This window comes from Musa acuminata, chromosome BXJ3-3, assembly GCF_036884655.1.
Source record: "Musa acuminata AAA Group cultivar baxijiao chromosome BXJ3-3, Cavendish_Baxijiao_AAA, whole genome shotgun sequence".
Lineage (NCBI taxonomy): Eukaryota > Viridiplantae > Streptophyta > Magnoliopsida > Zingiberales > Musaceae > Musa > Musa acuminata.
In genome coordinates this window covers 33,289,160-33,307,530 of record NC_088351.1, presented here as the reverse complement: position 1 = coordinate 33,307,530, position 18,371 = coordinate 33,289,160, and the positions used below count along the sequence as shown (strand labels likewise).

General features: G+C 40.1%; 2 protein-coding genes across 8 annotated transcripts; one reads left to right on the top strand and one right to left on the bottom strand.

Annotated features, from left to right (window-relative positions):
* Positions 1–626: 626 nt before the first annotated feature.
* Positions 627–2,478, top strand: LOC103979114 (ammonium transporter 3 member 1-like). The gene is made up of 3 exons (XM_009395152.3): positions 627–1,283; positions 1,369–1,654; positions 1,762–2,478. Exons 1-3 carry the CDS (start codon positions 645–647, stop codon positions 2,274–2,276), a joined length of 1,440 nt encoding a protein of 479 aa, XP_009393427.2. The 5' UTR covers positions 627–644; the 3' UTR covers positions 2,277–2,478.
* Positions 2,479–2,722: 244 nt separating this feature from the next.
* Positions 2,723–17,831, bottom strand: LOC103979115 (DDB1- and CUL4-associated factor homolog 1). Of its 7 annotated transcripts, XM_065143306.1 has the most exons (16): positions 17,505–17,642; positions 15,685–15,842; positions 14,083–14,172; positions 12,104–12,185; positions 11,884–12,000; positions 11,614–11,789; positions 10,597–11,530; positions 10,414–10,511; positions 9,902–10,325; positions 9,172–9,771; positions 8,896–9,075; positions 8,226–8,774; positions 7,919–8,029; positions 7,568–7,686; positions 5,864–7,475; positions 2,723–4,235 (listed from the first exon to the last, which is right to left on the bottom strand). In XM_065143306.1, the coding sequence occupies exons 3-16, from the start codon at positions 14,112–14,114 to the stop codon at positions 3,534–3,536; spliced, it is 5,736 nt and encodes a 1,911-aa protein (XP_064999378.1). In that variant the 5' UTR covers positions 14,115–14,172; positions 15,685–15,842; positions 17,505–17,642; the 3' UTR covers positions 2,723–3,533. The 7 variants fall into 7 exon arrangements, 5 of the variants coding, with proteins under 5 accessions (XP_064999378.1, XP_018679376.2, XP_064999379.1 ...); XR_001977356.2 differs by lacking the exons at positions 14,083–14,172; positions 15,685–15,842 and having other exon boundaries at positions 2,723–3,265; positions 3,385–4,235; positions 17,505–17,831; XR_001977357.2 differs by lacking the exons at positions 14,083–14,172; positions 15,685–15,842 and having other exon boundaries at positions 2,723–3,254; positions 3,385–4,235; positions 17,505–17,831.
* Positions 17,832–18,371: the final 540 nt, after the last annotated feature.

Genomic DNA, 18,371 nt, shown 5'->3' with positions numbered 1-18,371 from the left:
CAATAATCATCTTAATCAATGAAGTATATGATCAAAGAAACATGTCAATAATCATCTACTTGAAGACAAGAAGCAATCCCTCTCTCTCTCTCTCTCTCTCTCTAAAATTGCACTTACTGAATGATAGATAGTTATGAATGCTAAGTTCATTATATAAGTGGGATCAAACCAAAAGAAAGATTGTTCCATCTGAAGGACAAAGTTTTCTACTCCATGACGGCATAAGTTTCTCATTGGCTGAAATTTTGAACCGTCAATTTCTCGCTCGACGAGTTTGCACAAACTCTTTCTTGTGGCCCGACGACAGCTCGACTTGGATATTAGATAATCCATCCACTAAATAGCTGACCAATAAGATATTGAATGGTTCCAAAATCTAAGCATGGAAGATTCCGCAAACCTGATTCGGAACCTTGGTAATGACCCCCCAAACCCAGGATTCGAACCTCTTCAACTTTTCTCCTGTCCTTGCTCGGGTAGTCTTCTTGTATATACTATATATATACACACACACACATTCGTATCTCTTCCTTCAATTCTCGAGAAGAGAAAGAAGAAGAAGAGAACCGTTCTTTGTTCTTCTTCTTCTTCTTCTTCTCTTTGCTGCAACTACTGCAGCAGTGGAGTTAGTTTAGCTTGCGAACATGGCGTTGCCGACGGCGTACCAGACGGGACCCGCCGTGCCCGACTGGCTCAACAAGGGCGACAACGCATGGCAGATGATCTCGGCGACGCTCGTCGGCCTGCAGAGCGTGCCGGGGCTCGTCATCCTCTACGGCAGTATCGTAAAGAAGAAGTGGGCCGTCAACTCCGCCTTCATGGCGCTCTACGCCTTCGCCGCAGTCTGGATCTGCTGGGTCACCTGGGCCTACAACATGTCTTTCGGCCACCATCTGTTACCCTTCTGGGGCAAGGCCGGCCCTGCACTCGGGCAAAAGTTCCTCCTCAATCAGGCGATACTGCCGGCAACCGAGCACGATCACAAAGACGGCACCGTGGAGATGGACGAACTCAAACTCCTGTACCCCATGGCCTCCATGGTGTACTTCCAGTGCGTCTTTGCGGCCATCACCCTCATCCTCCTTGCCGGCTCCCTCCTCGGCCGCATGAACTTCAAGGCGTGGATTCTCTTCGTCCCCTTGTGGCTCACCTTCTCCTACACCATCGGCGCCTTCTCCCTCTGGGGCGGCGGCTTCCTCTTCCAATGGGGCGTCATGGACTATTCCGGCGGCTACGTCATCCACCTCTCCTCCGGCATCGCTGGCTTCACCGCCGCCTATTGGGTTCATCCCCACAACCCACTTCCAACCCATCTTTTCTATTCTCATTAGCAGTAGTTGATCGAAGTCATGGGCACGGGATTGATAGGTCGGTCCGAGGTCGACCAAGGACAGGGAGAGGTTTGTCCCCAACAACTTGTTGCTGATGCTGGCCGGAGCCGGGCTGCTGTGGTTGGGGTGGGCGGGATTCAACGGCGGCGACCCCTACGCCGCCAACATAGACTCTTCGCTCGCGGTGCTCAACACCAACATCTGCGCCGCCACCAGCCTTCTGGTCTGGACGTGCCTCGACTCCATCTTCTTCAAGAAGCCCTCGGTGATCGGAGCGGTGCAGGGAATGATCACTGGCCTCGTCTGCATCACTCCCGGTGCAGGTACTCGTCATCTCTTCGTCCTACGCCATCCCCACGCTCACCTTACTCACACTCCATCGTCTACTTCCTCTGCAACACTAATATCCCAACTCTCTTATGTCTCTCAGGGCTGGTCCACGGTTGGTCTGCCATAATAATGGGAATGCTATCTGGCAGCGTCCCCTGGTTCACCATGATGGTGGTGCACAAGCGCTCCCGCCTGCTCCAGAAAGTGGACGACACCCTCGGCGTCTTCCACACCCACGCCGTCGCCGGCTTCCTCGGGGGCGTAACCACCGGCATCTTCGCCGAACCCCGCCTCAGCGGCCTCTTCGTCGCCGTCACCAACTCCCGCGGCCTCATCTACGGCAGCGTTGTGCAAGTGCTGAAGCAGGTGGTGGGTGCCATGTTCGTCATCGGGTGGAACGTGGTTATGACCACCCTCATCTGCGTTGCCATTAGGTTCGTGATGCCGCTGCGCATGTCGGAGGAGCAGCTCGCCATCGGCGACGACGCAGTCCACGGCGAGGAGGCCTACGCGCTGTGGGGCGACGGGGAGAAGTACGATTCCACCAAGCATGGCGTGCACGATGACGAGACGCTGCACAACAAGGTGGCCACCGGAGTCACACAAAACGTATAAGAAGATATCCAAGTTGTCAGCAAGCACAAAGTCTGTTCAAGCGTAAGAGGAGGGAGTGATAAGGTCATTGGTAATTGAGTTGACACCTTTTGTTACGCCCAGTTCATTGGGTAACGAATAAATAGGGTTCTAGTTTGAAGTTTGGAGAAGTGTGCATGTCGCTTGTAACCCTAGTTTATTTAATTTGATCTCAAAAACTTGATTTGTGCCCACCTCATATCTATGCAATATATTCAAACTTGGAGTTGAAAAGAAGTCATAGGATCCATCTCGATTTGTGCCCATGTCGCTTCCCACTATTGCGGATCATGGTTGATCAAATCTACTAAAAGAATTTGAGAGTTTGAGAATAAAAAAAATCCACTTCATGTGAAATCATCATTGGCTTATACTGAATTATCTTTCCAGTCTGCACCTAATTTCCACTCGACTAAATAAAAAGGCTCTGTTGGAAGAAGAATCAATTCAACAGGCATAGCAAAATGTTCAACATTTGTATGTGATATGACACAATCAATCGAAATGATCAAACAACTAAAGAAAAAGAGTCTTTCGATCTCTTGGAAACATATTAATTAGTTTTCGGATGACACTAAGTGCAATAAGAATTACTGGATAAACACGATCACCCAACTAAATGCTAATCCAAGTGCGCAAGAGCGTGTTTTGTTGCCACCTGTTTTGAGTTTATGAGAGGCGGATAGCATCAAGCAAAGGTTAAAAAATCGACATGTTTGTCGCCTTTGCTTCTCTCGCAAGCAATGAATCGATGCCAATGTCCCCGTTCCACCGGAAACACAGGGTCTCAAACAACATATGAAGCTTGAAGCGATGCCAGATATCATGTTTGATATCTGAGGATGATTCAGTACACGACACTGTCAATTCCCTTCCGAGTGAATTTTGAACTGTGGCACATTTGTTTGCTATGCACATTGCTCGAGGAATCCATAGGTCAATCACTTGATCTTTTGCATCCTGCACTTAATCTTCACAAAAGGTGTCACAAATTTCAACAAAAATTGAGGGATATCTCAATACCAAAGAAGGTAATAACATAAATAGGACGAATATCATAAAAATTGCATAACGGGTGATTATTGTTTACCACGGACCGAAGGACCCTTGATTTCAATCCATTATATCGTTTTGCTGGTTTGCCATGAAATTTCTGTTTTCGACTGTCCCAAGGAGAGAAGATGAACTTATGCAGGTATCTATCTCATAAGCCCGTCTGATCATGTGATGGCACAGAGTTCATAAGGCAAAACCATGACCAGCAAAATCCTCTTCCTCTCCGCTGCTGAACGACTCCATGACTTCACTGTCCTCAACATCCTCATCACCCTCGGCCATGATCTCGAGCAACCCTTGACCACCCTCAAAGTCTAGCTCATCTTCATTTAAATCGCCATCATCTAGCTCGTCCACGCTGTCAATATCTTCATCATCCTCATTACTCATATCGTCTGAATCAGTGTCACCATCGCCAGCTAAGTCAGCATCAAAGATCGAATCCATATCTGCCTCTGATTCATTTTCATCATCATCCTCGTCTGTGTCACCACCATCATCAGGGTCTGAATCATCATCGGTTGCTCGCTTCCTTCCGACCTCATAGAGCCTTGCAGATGAGAACATCTCTTCATGATCATCCATGGCAATAACCCCAACAAAAGTGTCAGTAGGATCGGTGGCAAAGTCGAGGATGCAACGGTCAACTTGAACAGTACCAATGTCAGAGTAATTCGCAGCATCAATAGTGCGAAAGGCAGGGAATAGTGGGTGTCGGACACGGCGTGTGTTGATGGCTGAAGTAATCTCTTCTAGGTTGCGTCGCAAAATTGCATATATGGCATCCCCACCTCCATTAAATGTAATCACAGTCTGATCCAACGAAGGCACTGTCCTCAAAAGCTTGAACTTTCGGAGATCCCACACCTCTGAATTTATAATGACCTGCACAAATTAAAAAAAAGATGAAACCAAAGAACTTCATGCAAGCTCCAGTGTACCAGTAAAACAACCTCTATATGTTCATCCCAATTCTTCTAAATATCAGAAACACTTTAACGAGGCTCTGAATCAAGCATTTGCATCAACAGCAGGGAGTGTGGAATCAGTTATAAAATACAAAAATAAATGAGCTTAAGTGTGATGCCATGCAGATTGCTTATGCACCACAATGAACAATTATACAAAAACTTCCATATACAAATTCTCTCAAAAACAACTTTTTATAACATTCAAACAAAGAGAACCAAGGATTTTGCCAGTTAAGAATCTGACACGATAGGCACAAAAGCATTCATAAAAAAAAAAATTGCTGTTAGTTATGTAGAAGATGAAAAGGCAAAAGGACATATTGCAAGAATTTTGATTATGGAAAAACAGGAGTTATGAACACATTAATCAGAATTTTTTAGAGAGCTTATGAAACAAGAATATGGACATGAGATACCATAGCTACAATTGGGATATGCCAATACATCAAATTTTTGAAAAATAGAATACCAATACAACATAAATATGGAATGAGAAATATTTTAAATATATAATATTAAATATGACAAACTTAGTACTTGATTATAGTGTTAAAACATGTAGTAGCATATTATGATAAATAATAAGAATATGTAGCATCTACAAAATATGCATCATAAAGAAAACTTAGTAACATAGAACTCCCACAATATAGATAGAGCTTATCATAAATGAATTGATACCATTATTTAAATTTCATTAATCATAATATAATACTTAATACAAATGATATATGAACGACCGCATTTAATCATTATACAGACCTGTCTGCAATAAAAAAATCAAAGAAAATGAAAATCATACAATTTATGTTATTTTAGTTATAATTTAAATGTAGGATATGTACTCCCGTGTACCCTCTTAATTCTTCACAGATCAGAGACTATCTTACACTCATTATTTACTAGATTGAGTCAGAAAGGCAATACTGATTCAAATTAGTTCCGATGCAAGGAAAAGACATTTCCTTGGTCATTGCCTTGCTAAATCACCTTCCCAATCTATTTACTCTTGCTCATCTCCCTCCCAAACTGGTGCCTACTGTGAACTTTGTCTAGCATCACTAGTAAATTTCTGGAATCAGATAGAAGACGAGGCGAATAAGATGAACAATAACGAAAAGCACCAAATAATAATACACATACACCAATCTACAAATTTACAAATTTCAGGAATAATTTGCACCTGAAAACAATTGTCATACATCTTTTGAGCTTGTAATTGTTATGAGACAATAACTAAAAGAACCACCAAATAATAACATATAGCATACCAATCTAGAAATTTACCACCTACATAAATAATATACACCTAAAAACAAATTTGTCATGTGCATCTCTTATGATTGTGTCACAACTCATGCAACTGTTCATAATTTAACATGACCACAAATCCACACTTCTATCATATTTTCATATGGCAAAGATGATCAGTGCAAGAAAACATTCCAGTGTTTTTTTAACATGCTAAACTGCTTCACGCATGGCTTTAACGTATAACCACATCAAATGTATGAGAAAATAAATTAAAAGGTCAGTTCATACCTCATTTCCAGCAGGGTGAAACCCACCACCACCATAATCGGTGAACTGGTCAAACTGATGAATTGCATTTGAACTTCTCCTATCCCACAAAATTCCATTCCATAGCATCATCGTGTCCACTGGGCTAAAATGTATGAGGGACTGTGCATGTCCCCGAAACATGCCTGAATGGTTGCTTGAGCTATCAGGAAGCCTCAACTCTACATTGTAAGTTTGTACATCATATAGAAGAACCTCTCGACGTGATGTGTCTGATGATAAGGCTGCAAAACTGGTACCTGAGTGGCTAAAACGAGCAGCCTTACACCCTTCAAATGAATGTAAGGGGCCACCTGAAATTGATGAAGCTTCCCACAGTTTTACATCATATAACGCTGAAGAAAGAACCAACTGAGTTCCACCAGATAGGGCTGATTGAACTAGTGTAACACAAGTCTGGTGGCAAGTCTGACTCTCCAACAAATTCCCACTGTTAGAATCAAATATTTTCAGCTCACCAGAATGACTTCCCGTTGCAATACGTGAAGATTCCCCGAGAAAAGTAATACATGTCAAAAGGGCAGCATCAGCACGGCAAGTGCGACAGGGCCTATATCTACTGTATATAAATTGGCGATCTCTACGATGAGCATGAATCCCACCATATTTTTTCCTGAACTCTCGGCTACTAACCCGTGCAGTTATATTTGCAGGTGCATTAAGACTACGGCTAGGTTCTGGACAGACATGTGGTTGCAAGAGAGAAAGTGGCGGCAAAGTGGTAATAGGTGCTGGGCACTGCCGATGTTGGTGCTTTAAATATTGTACAACCAATGAGTCAAGAGTCATCCGTTCAGTTTTTTCATACTGTGAGTTACCAGGCAGGCCAAGCTGAGCTACAGGTGTTGTTGGTGCTCCGGGAGTGACTTGACATTGAATATCATCTGAATTATCTATAGAAATGTTGCTGCATGATGTTTTACTCAATGCACTTCTTGGACTGTGATTTACAATGGGCAGCAACCCTTCTGCATCTGTTGTCACAAAATTCCTCCGACCAAAATATGGCGTCTGACATATTGGAGACTGGAAAGAGAAGTCTGCTGTTGAAAGGTGCTTAGCTGGTGATGCAGAAGAGGGTTCCTTCAATTCCAAAAACTTCCTTTTCATTGGTAAACAAATTGGTGTTTTAAATGCTACTTCTGTATCTGCAGTAGACTTGAAAACAGAGACCGATGGAGTTTCTGTTCCACCACATAGTGCAGCAGATTTTGTAACACTAAACGCTCTAAGGGTGGATGATGCATGTGATGAAAGCTGGCCTTTACCATGGCAGAAATTGGGAGAGAATGCTAATTGTTTCCTTTTAAAAGAACTCAAAGCTAAATCAGACTTTCGACCAGCCTCTTGAGAAACTGTCTTTATAAAATCAGAGAGAAATCCACAAGATGCACGGCCAGATGGCCACTGGAGTTGCACAGATGATACTTCTTGCACATTTGTTTGGTGTAAAGGTGGTGTTGGTGCTCCTAATGATGGCATAAGTGTCAACTTAGCCTCCTTCTGTAGCAGGGTAGCAGTAGCTTTTAATCCAGATGCTACTAGATGTTCATGTATCAGAAGTAATAGCTCCCTGCACATCATGTAAGTTGAAGCTATATGAGAATAAAGGCATTACTCATGAAATCTTCAAATAAACTTTGCATGCCTAAAAGAAGTCAAAACCTGGAGTGGTAAGTTATAGGAGTTGCTGCAGCTATTGCTGCTCTCTCAATGCGTCTGAGTGTAGGAGCAGCAGCATCAGTGGCAGCCAAAGTGCTTGCACGCCCTGAATTTGTTACAATCTATATAGTATCCAAAGAAAAGCAAATCGAAATCATTATAACATAACAAAACTATGCAAGACAATAATAACACTCAGAAAATTGGAAAAGGACAGATTAAGATAACCCACGGCTCATACAATTATTTAGAGGGTTGTAAGCTAACTCAGTTTCATCGCCATAGTAAATGGTGTTCACAAAATAAGAAGTAGCTGTCCAAATTTAACTAAAAGGTTTGTCATCTGTAACTTACAGCAATCAACTCAATGGAAACCTGGACCAACTCAGACTGCCACCTTGCTTGCTCAGTTCCAGATGCTTGGCTGCTCAAATCTCGGATGAGTTCTGAGAGCTTCTTACCAACCTGAAATGTAAAACTGAAGTTTGAGAATGCATCAAACAGATAATTCAAATACACGCATCCTGTACTTCACCATAAAACACAAAAGGAAAAAGAGCTCCAGAGGGAGAACATAATCAGATAATAGATATGTCAAGGAACTGCATTTCTATTCTAACAACTAGTGAATAAAACTCAAAGATTAGCCACATGGACACACCTGCAGTCTTGTTAGTATGTGTGCAATTGCCTCATCTCTAGCTAGACCGAGCAGGACACGACATGCTAAAGCTCTGATGCAATCAAGAGCAGCAGGAGGCGTGATCATCCGGGGGTTCAGAAGATGCAAAAGAACCTTTATGCCATTGTTTGCTCGAACAGCCTCTCTCGCCTGACGATATCCTTGTTCCAACTGAGCAGCAAGGCCAGCACAGCCAGATCCAGATCCTAAAGATATTCTTCGATCTCCAACAACTCCTGCTGATATAGCAGGTGCAGGTGTACTTGAGCTACAGCCTGGAACTGCTGCATGACCCCTATCCACCAGGTTAGGTTCCATAATTCGCTCTCGAGGCTCATTCTGGATGGTAAATGTAACACCACTATCTGAGTTATTTCGTTCAGAATGCCTCTCTCTATTCTCTGAAGGACCATTCAATGTTTGAAGTGAAACAGGCTGCTGACCTTGTGCAGACACAGAGGGTTTGATGCTGATTGAAGGAGGTGGACATACAAGATTTACTAACACGTTCAATGCTGGATGAATCACCTGAAAGACAAAACACATAAGAGGGAGAATGCACATATGAAGTAGAACTTATTTCAAAACAAACAAGCACCATATTATGAAAACCACAAGGCATTCAAATCTCTAGTGAAGCAAATTTTACCTCAGGATCAACATAACCAGCACCATTAGCTGCGTCAAGAATAACTGCCATACCCACTCGGTTGTTGCTCAAAGTAGCATTTATAATTAATTTACGGCTATCTTTTACAAAAGTGGCAATATGGAGAACCCCTAATGCATACTGGGCCAAATCATGAAGATAGCGTTCAACAGGTGGTGCCTGAAGAAACACACAGAACATCAAGTTTTGATCCATATAAACTGGGATTATTTCATGCTGGCAACAATACAAGCAAAGACGGAGTAGTTCTAATACCTGACACAGCTCCAACATTGTTATGTGGCCATTAGAGGCTAAGAATTTATCCACTAATGGCCAACGGGCTCTAACAAAAGCGGGCCCAAGCTTTCTGTCACGCTGTATTTGAATAAACACTGAATCCATAGCTTCATTGCTGATATCAAGTGGCTTATAGGAAGCCCTTGCACTTGAGGTACTTCGGGCTATTCCACGACTACTTTTATTTGGACGAAGAGAATCAACAACCACAATAAGGTGGGCCCTAAAATACTGTCGCAAAGCAACACAGGTGTGATAGGCAATTTGCTTTTCTGATGCAGTCAGTACTTCAGCAGATGATCGATCATTTCTAGCAGGTACATTAGGTATACCCACTGTGCCAGAATTTCCACCTGATCTAACAGATGCAGCACCATGCAGAATATTTAACATTTTATGCAGGCCTTCTTGTACGTCAAAAGAGTCCAGAATTGCTCTAAATACAAATGCAGCAGCAAAAAAGATAGCTGCATTTTTTCTAGCTTGATCTTGAGGGCACTCCAGAAGCTGAAGTGCTAACTCAACTATCTGTTGCACCACATTGGATGGCAGAGCACAAACCCGTTCCATGATAGCCTGAGAACATGGATCAGAATATGCATAAAGTAGTATTTAATCATTCGATTCTAAACTTAAAAAATCATTTAATAATAAATACAAGAACCAAAAATTGCTAGTTGAACATGCCAATATGCCATATTATCACCTGAAGGGAACCAATGGTAAACAAGCATGATGAAAGACCAAAAAAGGTATGCAAGACTCTACGGACAGAAAGAAGCTTCTGTATTCCACCACGATCAACAAACAAGGCAGAAAATTTCCGATGCGCAGCCAAGGCACATATCAGGTTGAGAACTTCAGCTAGCAATGCCAATTGATCAGGAGTCTCATCATCTTTGAAACTGCATTGCAAGAATGCAAGACAGACATCAACACCCTTTTCATGTAGAATGGGTCCCAGTGCTTCAACATATTCCCCCAAAATCCCAAGACATCGAATACTGTATTTCACTCTCAGCCTTGCAAGAGTCTCATTTTCCAATATGACAAAGATTTCTATCTCTTCATTACCTTTGTCTTCCAATGTCTTTAATTCGATAATATCCTTGCTTAGTTGGTTGGCATTCCTAAAATTGAGAAAATCCCACATTAGCATACAGAAAAAAAAAGGTTCCATTTTTTCCTTTTTATTGAATGTGGAGAGGAGTGGTATACCGTGAGATCTCAGTTGCTATAGCAGCATCTACAACAGTAGATGCAGCTTCAGATGCAGCCGAAACCACAGCTTCTTCATCATTCTTGCTTTTCCAAGCCTAAAGTAGCAACTAAAATTTCAGCATTCTGGTACCATCAAACATAAAGAAAAGAAAAAAACAAAGTGGAATGAGTTTTACTTACCTCAGTAGCAGCAGTCTTGACAAGTTCAGCTGCAGCATCGCCTGCTGCTTTTATTGCCTCTTCAGGTGCATTAGCTGTTCTGGCTTCAGCTTCAGCTGCTCTTATTGCTTTCTTCACCATTTCAGATATGTCCTTTTTACCAATATTGCAATCCAATAAACGTTCATCATTATCCTTTCCAATAACGAGACCATCACAATAAAAAATGCTCAATTTATTGTCTGTATCAAGTACTTTTTCAATGTCTTCATGTTTAGCTAAGTTTCTTTCACCGAAAAGTTGACCACTTCCTCCTATGTATAATCCAGAAGATTGAGATGCAGCCCTAAGATTCTCCGAGGTACCTCCGCTAATGTTTCCTTTCGCTGTACTCCTTGGAAATCCATGGTTTAACCCTTGCTTTAATAGATCCACTCCCTTGCTGTCATCTAAATCATCATCTTGGCCTGATTTGCCAGCAATATCTCTTTCGCCATATTTTGACTTTCCATCTAGCAAATTCTTATTCTGCCATCGATCACCAATAAGATCAGGATATTCTGCTGCCATCTGGTTTGGGCCAACTAAAACTGATGAAGAGTCAGTTAGTTCAGATTTCAAAGAATCACCTCCATCTCCCCAGGTATCATCTCCACAAACTTGTCCGGTTCCATCATTCTTAACAGAACCTTTATCAGCAGTTGGGTCACCTGATAACCTTTGATCTCCAATCCTAGAACTTTCCAAATGAGCAACACCAGAAACCTGACATGATCTACCTCTTGTTTCTTCTCTATCTTTGGTGGAACTAGAAGCTGAAGCATGCTTGGCCTCAACAAGAGAAGTAACATCTCTCTGACCAGAGCTGGAGTCGCCAAACATTTGTGTGCGCAAATAACGCATGAGCTTTGCTGACAAACCTGATGTCAACATATCTTCTACCACTTGGCTGCTGCTGAAATCATCGTCGATCTTTTAAAATAACATGCAATAGGAAAAGAAAAGAATCAAGAACTTGCAAGAATGAGAATGGATTACCTAGGTAATGATAAAGCCAGAAGTCCAGTAGCATAAGTCCTCAACATTTCAGAATCTGTTGGCTTATCCTCTCCCAATTCGTGCTTCCAAATGGAATCATCATCATAAACTGGAGTATCCTCATTCACCCAGATTTTAATATTGTCCAGCACAGCATCATCGAAAACATGAGGATACTGGAAATACAATGTCATTCACATAAAACAGAATGTAAGCACATGCTTATGTATCCAATAAAAACAAATATCACAAGCAACATAGCTAGCTCACCATCCAACTCGAAGAGCAGCTAAGCAGCAACCTGGCAGCAGCTGCACGGATACTTGGAGGAAATCTACTTTCCGTTAGGAATTTGGACGATGTCAACTCATAAAATTCATCATTATCCTGACAAAATCACTATACATGTAGCCTTTGTGCTTCTTCCAGCAACACATGCAAAACAGATCTAGAGGAAATAAATAGCCACACTGTTATATAAAATACATACCCGCACTAAGTTACCAAGCTTTCCTATATTGTGAGATGTCCGAACATTGTTGAAAGGTGAATTTGCAGTTTCCTGAAGATATCTGAAACAAAGAGCAGGAAACAAGTCAAACAATAATGAAGAGTAGGCACAAAGAAACCAAAATGATCAAAGACAATAGTAAATTATGCACTAATTTATGTCATTTTTTATCAAGATGGAGGTCTTACAAGTTGAATTTAACATCAAAAAGGAAGATTCTTTTTAAAAAAAATCTAAAATGTTATCTTTTTTGAAAAACAAAAGAATAAATTATTGTTTTAAATCAATGTCATAGTATTTTTTCCTTATTTTTTGTATTTTCCTTTTATTCTTGTACTTGGGTAGTATATAAAAGAAAAAAATGGCATTATAATCAAGGTTTGCTGTACTATAACATACCGCTCGGTATGGGTGATATGTATCAGTCCAATAAGGGACCAATAAGGGTGGTACATACTGGTTTGTCGGTATGCCCCACTATACTGTGTGTCAGTACATCAGTATGTTTCGATACATACCGTATTGATTGCCAGCCAGTACATCGGTATAGACCGATAAAGCAAATCATGATTACAATTAGAATATATTTAAATTAAAGAATTGATGTAAACAAGTACATTTTCCTACAATTGTTTGTTAGTGGTTTAAAGGTACATTTATATTTTATGATGGTATAAATCCGAAGGTACTTGGGGAAATGCAAGACTTCCATTCTCAAAGTTTCATACTCCCAATTTTTCTATTATATTTTTAAATGAATATATCAAAAAATAAATAAAAGTATATTACCCTGCATATGTGTGAGTAATTCATGGCCTTATTTATTTTTCCAATAATATGAATCCAATGTTCACCAATGAGACACTTGAAAGATGTGAAGCCTTAATCCTAGGAATTTCCCTTTAAGCCAAGGCATGTTTGATAATTATCTTCTTTTGTATTTTCATGTATATACATATATATACTTTATTTGTTCACTCGAACTCGTCCTACATCAAATTTGATATCAGAAGTTTTGATTTAGCCAAGATATTACATCACTTTGATCAAAATCAATTATATTTCAGTTATATAGATTAGGAATGAGTTCCTACGCAATAAAAATGAATGATGCAGGATCATTTTAATTATTTATTATTTAAATAATTTTTTTATTAGTTTCAGATTGTTTTTGCAAATTCTTCCATAAGTAATTACAGGATAACATCTACTACAAACCTATACTAGTTACCAATATTGTCCAAGAATACCACAATCCTATATCAGTTAACAAGATTGCCCTAAAGAAGGAAAAAAAAAGGTAAAACAAATGGAAGGAGACAATCATAGGTTTGATTAAAATTCTTAAAGAAAAAGGAGATAAGCCTTAAATTTGATTGAAGATTTTATACCATAAGGAACTTTTTTCATTTGATGAAGATGGAAGTATATAAATCAATCAAGAACATGATTAAAAGAAAAGATTGTTTGCAAATCAAATATCGAATGTTTCTTCTTCAAAGAAGGAATAATAGATTGATTTAGCTAGATGTAATTGCATTTTTTTCTTGTTTTTTGAATTTTTCTGTTCTTCATTATACTTGGGATAATAGATAGATCTGAGAAAAAGAATGAGATGCATTAATCAACAAGGAATTAGTTCTTTTCTCACATTAATATGAGAGTAATATCTTTTCTCTGATGGTATGAGACCATCCTTCATGTTTGACACATGCGTAGGTGAAGGTGCTCATCTTGGTGGTTCTTCCTTGATTTTGAGTGAGTCTGATAATTATCTCTTTTTTATTATCTTTTCTTAGTATTATCCTTTCCTTCCTCTATCAAACTCATCCTACATTAACATAACCCTCCACTCTAGTGTAAATGAGTTTCTTCTTGCTGTTATTTCAGAACAATCTACTAAGCTAGAAGATTAATCATAACGGCATTCATTAAAAGCTACTACAGTTACATCATACCGAATCCTGCTGGTTTTCAGAAAATCCTTCATCCAAGACAACAGGCCTTATCTAACAAGATGGACTTCAGTGCCAATCAGGATACAGTAGCTACAAAGGATCCAAAGTAGAAACCAGAAAAATGATAATAAGATAATTACCATAGGTATTAAAATATGTAGAGAAACTATGGATAGAATACTATAACCAAACACTTCTGCCCAAGATTTTAACTACTATCGTTGGTATTCATAGTTTCATAGCATAATCAGAACTTATCAGACTAAGCATACATTGATTAATAGAACTTGTTATGTCTTAGCATACCAATAAGAAAATTACTAAAAAAATTTGATCTGTCATTACCAATCAGTATAGTCAGTGTATTGGTATGACATCAGACCAATATGGACGGTATGGTTGGCATACTGTCATATTTTAAACTGTGCTTTAAACCATTTATTTTTATGTACATATGCATGCATGCATGCATGTATATACATTTTCCCTTTTCCAAATCATCACAATTTCTTCCATATTGAATGCTACTCGAAAATGGGACTGCTTAGGTGGACTACACTGGATAAATTATGTTCTTTCTCTTTACAATCATATGTTTCATTCAGTATACCTGAATTTGCATTTATGATAATAGTGGTTCCCTCTTCAATTGATTACAAGCAGATATGAACCCTCAAAATCAGATTCTAACTTATTCAATAATTATTTTGTGTATCGTTTGCTGGTTGATAACAAACAATGTCCATGGTTGTAATACCACTATGAATTACGCCATGCACGTACTTAATTTCCTTCTAGCTCTGAGAAAAATACTAATTTGGTTTCCTAACTCCTTCAGGAGAAGTCTAAAGTTGAGAGGGAAACTGTTTCTTCGTAACCATGACTGGGCAAACAGTATGTTTCCTACATTTTCGATGGCATGTTTCCTTTGCCTTGTGTTGTTTTTTCTTTGATAACCCTCCTAGTCAGTGATGTAATGCATGCTTAACAATTATTACAGCCTATATCTCATGCCAACATGCTCGGAAGGCTTTAGCCGGAGAGTGATATTGGTTCAATGGCAATCAGGAATGAAACTACAGAGAGTGACTAGTAAAAGGATGGAAAATCATAGTAGTTCTTGGAAAAAGAAATCAACTTACTGAGTAAAAGCATTAACAAATTATAAATTATCAAGCTGAACCAAGCTCTTTTTTTTTTAATAACTCGATCAAATACATGACCAGAGACACATTGAGGCTATTCGTGACCTCTATATTTGTGCATCAAATGCACAAAGTAGAGTGAAGTTATATCACATCGATTTCATAACAATCTGCAAAGGTTATACCCATCTATCCTGAATATCAAGAAGATACAAGTAGGCTTAAACAACTGGACACTTTTGGCGTTCATGAGAATTTAACTAATGATTACAAGAGGACCAAGGAATGTCATTAGAAAATTCATATTCTGCATAATATAAAATATATCAAGGTTGTCACAGCAATATGTATGTACTTCTTCATGGCTCAAGAAGAAGAAGAATGGTACATGTGCATAAGCTCCACCTAGAGGAAAAATACTGACAACTAGCTTTCCAAACATGTATTGTTCCCTTACATCATAGATCTTCTTCATAGTATTTATCCATGACAATATGTCATAGTCCAGGGCTGCCATACCAATCTTCGAAAGTTCACATGTATCAAATCATTTTGGCAGATGCACAGGGCAATTTTTGGCTTATGCCAGGTGCAACCAGAAAGTACAGTATGTACCTGTACCACAAAAAGGAGATCCTTGGTCATAAGCAATAAATTATCACAATTTTATATAGTTAAGCTATACAACTCCAAAAGCATCTCACCAAGAACCTCTCTCATATCTGTTTCACATATCCTTCTGATAATACTTCCAGCAGACCTAGAATTGACCACAACCACATTGCTATCAGAAGTAGGCTAGAAGAGGCAGCATCAGCCATGGCATGGCTAACCTCATTTGGGACTCGTGGACAATAAGAGTTGGCTGCGTCTGCTTTAGGCTTGGTCAGCCATGCTATAAGCCTTAGCGACCATGTATGCTGCCTACATATGTAAGATGAATATTTAAATGAGTTTGGACTTGTTTACTAGTCAAAACATGTGCCAAACTCAAGGAGATTCTAATATTCGCCAACTAAGACTAGCAAGAATTTGACCAATTACAATAGTCTGATAAGCCCAGAAAACTCTATTCTAAAGCCCCAATTGATCCAAGAAATGTTGGTCAGAGGAGAGCTGAAAATCTGCTTAAGGTGAAAGTTTCCTATCTCAAATAATGTTGGACAGCCCCTAATCTTACGCAAGTCAAAGGTCCGGTTTGGGGGTTCAATACTTCAATCACAACAAGAATGAGAGAAGTGGAAAAATGAGGCTACTTTAATCAAGTTCAAAGAATAATGCAAATATAGAGCATCATGAGCCTCTTGAGCATGATTTTTGAGATTTGCTTTACTTCATTTCAGCATTGACATGAGCTATATTCCTTTGGTTCAGTTCCTTTAGTTTAGACTGGGAGGCCTTTCCTCTATCTTGAATCAAAGGAGACATTGATAGGTGGCCCTACATCTTATTTTGTAACATCTACTTTGAGATGCTTCAATTTGAATCCATGAACCAAGGATGTCATCTTCTCGATCCTTTAAGAAACCTTAAACTTTCAATTCATTACCTCCCGAGATTCTCACAATTGTAGATCATCCTAGCACCAACAGGCAATGACCATTGGAGAATATATTCATCACTTAAATGGGATGCAAATTAAAGGTGATTCAAAGTATCCAACAACAGCTTCATTTGTGACGTTCTACCTAGCTTACTTCAACCCATAAAACTTGTGACAACAAATTGAATTATTTTCTATCAAACTAATTTCCTTGTCTTAAAGAAAATTTCATTAAACGTGCTTGAAATGTGGGAAGACATATTTCCAAAGCTTCTTGGTCCTAAAGACGAGCACATAAATACGGGTAACATTCTCCAAGTTTCACTCTTCAAACTTCACAGGGCATGGTATTCAATATATATGGATCGATTCAAACTTGAGTGTTCAAGAGATAAAATATTTTTCCACAATGATCAGAACACGAATCTGCTTATTTAATTTCTCACGATAAGAGGGTGTTTCTTACATGTGTCATTGGCCACCCAAAACGGCCATTTTCCAGATAAAGCAAAATGGTGGTTTCCAGCGTCTTTTCGGCCATGCAGAAATTGTCCCGTTCATCAAAGTTAAGTAAACTTACTTAACAATGCAAGGGAAAGCAGAAAACACGGACTCTGATTTGGCCTGATGGGAGAAAACGGCAGGAGAAGAAGCCAAGCAAAATAAAGAAAACACAAGAAACCCTAAACCAACACCAGGCTCCCAATTACGAAATCGATGAGAAGGGAAGGTACCTGGATTCTTGAGCCTCTAGTATCGTGGCCAACGCGTGGAGGTGCCTGGGGTTCGGGTTCGCCTGGGTCTCGACGATCTTCGAGATCAGCCGCTGCGCCCGCGCAAGGATCGCCTCGTGCTCCTCGCCCTCCGCCTTCGCCTCCTCCCCCGACGGCCCCGCCGCCGCCTCCCTCGCTCTCTCCGGCTGCATCGACACGACTCCCCTTTCTAACGCCGAATGCGAGAGATTGCAAGAGGCGGCGACGAATCGAGCACGCGAAAGAGAAATGATACAGTAAAACAAGAGCGAGACGAGGAACGGGAAGGAACAGGACGGGAAGAACTGAGTGGGGCTTTTGGTGCTGGGCTTATAAAATACAAAACCTAGGTAATTAACCGAACCGATTCAGCTCGAAGGGTGTGACAACCGCAACGGCGGCCTGAGATTTCGTATCCGATCGACACGTTTCACATCGGAAGGTGGATATCGAATTGGGAAGATGATTGGACCGGGCCTCGGTTCGGTCCGGGTCAAGTTTAAGTCCATAACCAAATTAATTAAAAGTAAAAAGGAACGGTGCGCGGCGAAGTCGAATAGAGTCGCTTCGGTACGTCGGATGCCGTATAAATATGATCAAGAAACGGGTAGCAAATAAAATAAAGATGAATCCGATACGACCCGATCCGATCTGAGGGGCATGCCTCAAAAGACCGACCAAGGCCTAAATCGAGTTAGGATGTCAATTAATTGGATTCGGATCAAGTACAGTGATTATGAAATGTTCATGAGTAATTGATTAGTCGGAAGGATTAAGTTATCTATGTACAAGTATGAATAAATTAAAAAAAATACTAAATAGTTAATCGAGTTCAGAAAGTATATTAAA